We start from the raw sequence: 7,174 nt of genomic DNA, 5'->3' as shown, positions 1-7,174 counted from the left end.
GCAGTGAATTTATGATATTTTCCCCAATGAATGTACATTAACAGAGTATATTAATCTGTATCGCATACATATTATGTCTCCCTCCCTGCAACTTGATTTTGCAAAAAGGAAAAGTCTAGGAACACAATTTGATGCCTGAATATGCTGCACATGTCGGAATATATGCATATTATCTAGTCCCTTATTAGTTCAGTGTTTTTTGGTTGACCATCACATTGGAAATCCAATAATGTGATCAAGCTGCTCCTTACTCCCATTTGTGTGGGTTATTGCAATCGGAAGTATAACTGGAGTATACGCCATCTTGCGTAGGGCTCTAAGGAAAATCTTTCCTGCTGTTCTAGCTTTTTGTTTTTTTGTTAAGGTAATCCCTTAGACTAACAGACCAAAAAACATGGATCAAGGGTAACATTGGGAGTCCAACAAACGAATAAATACAAAGGGGAAACCAAATAAAAAAACAGAACCTCCCTACTAAAGGAAGAAGCAAGCTAAAAATACTTAGCAAAAAAAAAAAGGGAAAAGAAACAAGCTAAAAATTCTGGAAGCACCAGATACATGTACAGAAGCAACAAAAACAATAGACAAACCATGACAGCCCAACCCTTCAGTGTTTTAGGACTACATTAGGCACTCCCCAATCTGCCACTATCTGCAAAGTGTTAGGGAAGTTCCTCCATCAAACGATGCACAAACTTTACATATAGGAAGTAGAAATCTTTGACTGTTGATGCATATAGGAAGCAAAAATCTTATAGTTAGGGTTCGAACCAAAAAATCCCCAATTTTACAAGCCCTAATTTTTTTTGTTGGTTTCGACAAGTTACAGTGAAATTAAAAATCGACTGAAATTGCAGGGGTCATCGACAACCCACAAGAGAGAGAGAGAGAGAAAACCAGACCTTGGTGGTCGGTAATGGCGCCGGTGGTGTCGTCGTTGATAAGGACCTCGACAAGCGTTAAAAAAATCGAGACTTCGAGATGTACACAAACGGTGCTCGTGGTGTCGCGATTTTTGCGAAGGGTTGGTCGCCAAAGGGGGTGGTAGTAGACGGCGGTGGTGGTGGGTGTCGCCGGTGGTCTCCTTCTCCTCCTCTTTCTCTCTCTTCGCTGGTTTTCCAGATGGCCTGGTTTTGGGGGAAATGCGTTCACGGGGGAAATGGTCTGGTTTGGGGAAAAAATCAAAAATTTCAGCGTTTGTTTTTTTTTTTCCTTCAGCTGCTGACGTGGGGCCCATCGCCACGTCAGCATCGGGAAACAAATCGGGGAAAAGAGTCAGGATGTGTAGACTTTTATTGAAAAAAAATACGCATAAACTGACACGACACTTTGACCATCAAACCAAAGAGAGAGAGAGAGAGCAAGATCGCTTAAAAAAGGAGTTCCGGAGGGTCGATTGGAAATCTATCATCTTATCCGCACCAAACAACCCCACAGTAGAAACCAATACACCTTGTCCAGATGTGAACCTCTGTAACCCAAAAAAATCTCACTCCGCAAAACGTGCTTGGGCGATGGCTGGTTTTCTAGCAACTTCTTCTTCTTCTGCAGCCGCGATCTGGGCCTCTCTTTCTTCTCCCTCCCCAAAGTCCCTCGTTCACTCTCTCTCCCCAACCCCCGGTATGATTGTAGACGCAACAGTTCAGTACTCTTTCTTTCTAATTTTGGTTTGGGGAGAAAATACGTCCCAGACCCAGTTCGTTTATATATTTTCCTTGCTAAAATTTCGTTGTTGATTTGTTTTTATGAGGTTAGTAATGAGGATAAGACGTGGGTTTTTAGCAGAATTCCCAACTGCCTAAGGGAAATAGTGAATTTGGATTTGGGGAGTTATATGGCCATTGGCCGATACCTAGTTCATGTTTAGTTCTTCGTTTCCAAATGGATTATCATTGTTTTTTTTTTTTTCCCGCTACTCAAAAGGGGTGGAGGATGGGACGACCGGGGCATAGCAACCCTCTCCTCGGCGTGACCATAGGGACTCCAGTCCCGCAACGGGCCCCGGAAAGACCAAAGAGCCATAACAACTACCGCCCCACCAATGGCTAGTGGACCACAGCCGGACTTATCATGAGGACCAAGTTCGAGAGGGCGTCGTTAGCATGACTCAAACTTGTGACCTTCCTGACCACCCAAACCCTGTGGGAGTGAGCCATGAGCCACTAGGCTACCATCCCTGGTGGTAATGGATTATCAGTGACCTCCTGACCACCCAAAATCCTTTCTCGGCCTTTTGGCTAAGATCAAGTGTAGTTTCTGTCAATTTAATGGATTATCATTGTTGGATTGTTTGAATTGGTATTTTGAGGCTAGACATGCGGATAAGATATGGGTGTTTAGCGAAATTTCGTATTGCTAAAAGAAAATTGTGAATTTAGGGCAGAGTGGCGGAAGGAAGTTCTATAAAGGGATTGCAGTTACAGGGAAGAAAGGGAGGTCTCGTTTCCGCATTTCTATTACTAATGTCGCCACAGAGATCAGTCCTGCCCAAGAAAAGGTCTGAATCTTCTTTATATGATGCTATTATTTTAGCTAGAATCATACAATTTGTAGTTGATTTGGTTAATGGTGTTTTACATGTAAAGAACTTTTTTTTTTTGGAACCAGTCAATTTTATAAAGGGACTAAGCCCAACACTCAAGGAGATGGCCTTGAGAACTCAGGAACAAATACAACCAAAACAATCACCAAACAAAGTTCAACCTAGCCAAACTACTATACAAAGGACCAAAACTTAAGCAGAATTAAAAAACAGACTCCGGGAACCCCCATCTAGCACAAAATCTGGAATTGCTAGGTGACTTTACCATCCTCCTCCAAGAGCATGCACATGCCCTGATTTCTCCCATGGTCAAAGCCACAACTGAGGAAGAATCATTGCCAACTTGACGAAAGATTCTGGAATTTCTCTCTCTCCAAAGATAGTAAATCGATGCAGACAAACAAAGCTTGAACGTGGTTGCTTGAATCGACGTGGATTGACAATTCAACACCCCCCACTGGATTTCAGAGGCCAAATCCCAGCCATGAAAGGACACCTCACACTTCTCCCTAACCTGCAGCCAGACCAAAGCAGAAAAGGGACATTCAAAGAACAAGTGGGAATGAGATTCCTGTCCTCCATGACATAAAATACAACTTGAATCAGCCTGCACCCACCAAGCATGTAACCTATCCTTTCTGGACAAACGACCCAGAAAAGCCACCCACTGAATAAATGACCAATGAGGTACTGAGTACTTATGCCAAACCAAATAGGACCAGCCCACCTCAGGAGCACGTGACCTAAGTTCAGCCCAGGCAGATTTAGCAGAAAATTTCCCAGTAGAGTTCAAAAGTCAAACAACAATATCCTCCCTATCAACATGAGGAACAAGATCTTGGGCAGTCCCAGCAACAATATCCCTATCCAGAGAACTTCTAGCACTAGGCCATCACCAATCACCATTACAGATAATAGAGTCAACTTTTACATAAAGGGACCTTCCAAAAGTAGCATTCACTCTATCTCCAAAAAACTGATACAAGGGCCCAAGGGTATGCCAGTTATCAAACCATAAGAAGGTATTGGATCCATTCCCCACTTGTGCTTTAATGAACTCATGGCCAACACTCCTAAGCCCAAAAATTTTCCTAACAGTCCAAGAGGAGTCATTAGGAAGCTTCATGGACCAGAAACAACTATGTTTTATAACATAAGCATGCACCCACCTAACCCAGAGAATATCCTCCTTCTTGCACAAAGCCCACATATGCCTAAGCATAGAGGCCTTATTCCATTCCCTGATTCTTTTAAAGCCCAGGCTACCTTCTTTCTTAGGGACACACAGAGCAGACCAAACCACTTTAGCACCACAAGACTTCAATTCCAAACCTTTCCACAAAAAAGCACTAAGCATACTTTCAATTTCCTTTATGATCTTTTGGGGCAAGATAAAGATGGATGACCAATAAACTTGTATACTAAAAAGCACAGAAGCAATGAGCTGGGCTCTGCCTCCATGTACATGTAAAGAACTTGTGCATTTGTTTGGGTGGAGATGGCGCGTTTGAGATGCACGTCAGATGTTTGATGATAATGTCTTCTGATTGCTTCTTTTTTTTTTTTTCCCCCCTTTTTTTACTTCTGGTTTTCCATCTTGAAGCGATGAAACACGATGAAAACATTGTTACAAGCATCTCATATTTTGGGGCGTGCTATGCGATAACAAGATGATTTCAATCCACACAAACGATAAAGCCAAACAATCGATCACGCAACACAAAAATAATCACAAGAAAAACATGTTCGGCAATGTATGACTTCCACAGCTGAGAGGAGAGCAGATCTACTACTATTTGAGCCTCCCCCTCCACTTTTGTGAAAGGCTACACATTGACTCCGAGAATTATAGAACAAGACACCTCACAACAGCATTTTCAGCATATACTAGCAAGTTTGCATTCACCAGAAAGGATTTTTTTAACAAAATGGTCAGAGATTTTTTTTTTGAGCAACATCATCAGAGAATATTGACTTGATGGTTTAGATTATTGTAATAGTGATTTGAGAACCTTTGTCAATTCTCTCAGGCCAGGAAGATTGCCTCTATGAAAAGTCAGAGGCCGGTGTATCCATTCTCTGCTATAGTAGGACAAGATGAGATGAAACTATGCCTCCTGCTAAATGTGATTGATCCCAAGATAGGGGGTGTCATGATTATGGGTGACAGAGGAACGGGGAAATCCACGGCTGTTAGGTCTTTGGTTGATTTACTTCCTGAAATCACAGTAGTTTCCGGAGACCCATTTAACTCTGATCCGGAAGATCCAGAATCCATGGGCATGGAAGTAAGAGAAAAAGTTGTGAGAGGTGAGGAACTTCCCGTCATAATGACCAAAATCACCATGGTTGATTTGCCATTGGGTGCTACGGAAGATAGAGTTTGTGGAACAATCGACATAGAAAAAGCCCTTACAGAAGGTGTCAAGGCATTTGAGCCTGGCCTTCTTGCCAAAGCCAATAGAGGAATTCTATATGTGGATGAAGTCAACCTTTTGGACGATCACTTGGTGGACGTTCTTTTGGATTCTGCTGCCTCCGGATGGAATACTGTTGAAAGGGAAGGAATTTCAATTTCACATCCCGCTAGGTTTATTCTAATTGGATCAGGAAATCCGGAAGAAGGCGAACTTAGGCCACAGTTACTTGATCGATTTGGGATGCATGCACAAGTAGGCACAGTGAGGGATGCGGAGTTGAGAGTGAAAATTGTGGAGGAGAGAGCTAGGTTTGATAGGAACCCTAAGGAATTCAGAGAGTCTTATAACGCGGAGCAAGAGAAGCTCCAGCAGCAAATTGCTTCTGCTAGGAGTTCTCTTCCTTCTGTTAATATTGATCATGAGCTCCGTGTAAAAATCTCCAAGGTTTGTGCCGAGCTGAATGTTGATGGACTGAGAGGTGATATTGTGACAAATAGGGCGGCAAAAGCTTTGGCAGCTCTAAAAGGGAGAGGTGAAGTAACGACAGAGGATATTGCAACTGTCATTCCCAACTGCTTGAGACACCGGCTTCGTAAGGATCCCTTGGAGTCAATTGATTCAGGTTTGCTCGTCATTGAGAAATTTTATGAGGTATTTGCTTGAGCTTGCCAAGTATGTGGGCTTCTTTGTAATTGTGAACAATTGTTTCTTAGATGGAATTTCCCCTTCTCTTTGGCATATGAAACTATTCTTGGAAGGCAGATTTATGCTGATTCATATCTTTGTAGTTTACGTCAAAGGCATGATTTTGTAATTGAAACACCATAATGCCATTATTAAGTTTGATTTCATTTTTCTTACGAAGGAATTCATAATTTTGACTTTGATATTTCTTTGAATGTTAAGCCCGAATACATCTATATGAAGCTACAACCTGAGAGAATGAAAACTGATTCATCTGTTGGGATGGAATGGTACACATAGTGACTAGAATGAAATAGGCTCCGGCGTAACAAAGCAGTTGGATACCTTATGACCATATAGCTCTTCTTTTTCCTTCCCTTTTTACTCCTTTTTAATAGCAGATTGCACTACACAGACTCTGTCGAGTGCAGCTATGTCAGCTAACATAAAGCATTTTATGTATAGAGTGGTTGTAGTCTGCATACCATATAGTGAATTTGACTGCCTAGCGTACTTGGTAGGTCAGCTCCAAATTAAGTACGCAAAATGTTTATCTTCTATGCTTCTTCAAGTGTTTTGAATGTCCAATAGGCACAGATACGAGTCCCTCTACCACAGATTGTAGACTAGGTGAATAATTCATTAATGTCATATATGGGAATTAGGAATTATAAAGTTGGCTGCCTATTGTGTCCTGCATTTGCACTATTTGAAGCCTGGCATTGGGCCGGAAAGGACTATAGAGTGTATAACCGGCCTGAAGCTGGCCCAGCCCAGTTCGGTCCATGTCTGCAGTGGACCTCCATGGATTTCTCACCTATCTGATAGGGTGCCAAGTCGTCTGTACCGAGGATTTGTTCACGTCACAGGCTTCTGGACAGCTGGGACGAGGAATATGGTTATATTTGCTATCAATGTGGGCAAAACACTCTATTGGTAGGTCAGAAGTGGGGAGAGGGGGAAAAATAATAGACAGCTCTGATATACAAAACTTCAACCTGAAAATGGAACTGAATAGTCGAGCAAATCTTGCCTTCAAGAACGTGAATTCGAAGCGTTCATTCTCTTTCCTAGACACTTTCATCTTTCTTTTTTCATGTATCCAATGAATCCGAACTGTCCATTCTCTTTCCTGAACACTTTTATGTTTTATATTTTATTTATCCTATCAAGTCCCTAATATCAAACAGAAGACGGATGCAAGAAATTGAAAAACACTTGGTTTCACTGTGTTCGTAAATGTAGAGTCACATAGAGCGTACGTAACTAAGCACATGTAGGTTTTATTCCTTTTCGTGTTGATCTAACACCTATTACCTAACTACAAACAGAGTTCACAGAAAAGGCAATTTGCAGTTTGGTTTCTGTTTGGGCCATATTTGGGCCGACCCTAATTATCACATGTGGGTAATTAATTAAGGCCCCGTTCCCGAGAGGGAAATAAGTACTTATTTTTTAAGAAAATAATTTTAAACTCAAAAATCATATGCTTACGCAAATAATTTTTTTATGAGAATAAATTCTTTAC

The 7,174-nt window shown here is 41.6% G+C and overlaps 1 protein-coding gene and 1 pseudogene across 1 annotated transcript; both read left to right on the top strand.

Annotated features, from left to right (window-relative positions):
• Positions 1–1,337: 1,337 nt before the first annotated feature.
• On the top strand, positions 1,338–5,822 carry LOC131315895 (magnesium-chelatase subunit ChlI, chloroplastic-like). The gene is made up of 3 exons (XM_058345125.1): positions 1,338–1,620; positions 2,379–2,497; positions 4,573–5,822. The coding sequence occupies exons 1-3, from the start codon at positions 1,515–1,517 to the stop codon at positions 5,623–5,625; spliced, it is 1,278 nt and encodes a 425-aa protein (XP_058201108.1). The 5' UTR covers positions 1,338–1,514; the 3' UTR covers positions 5,626–5,822.
• Positions 2,218–2,371, top strand: LOC131318230 (U2 spliceosomal RNA; annotated as a pseudogene).
• Positions 5,823–7,174: the final 1,352 nt, after the last annotated feature.

Source organism: Rhododendron vialii, chromosome 2a (assembly GCF_030253575.1).
Source record: "Rhododendron vialii isolate Sample 1 chromosome 2a, ASM3025357v1".
In the NCBI taxonomy this organism is placed as follows: domain Eukaryota; kingdom Viridiplantae; phylum Streptophyta; class Magnoliopsida; order Ericales; family Ericaceae; genus Rhododendron; species Rhododendron vialii.
The sequence above is the reverse complement of the archived record's forward strand: the minus strand, read 5'-3'. Positions and strand labels throughout refer to the sequence as shown.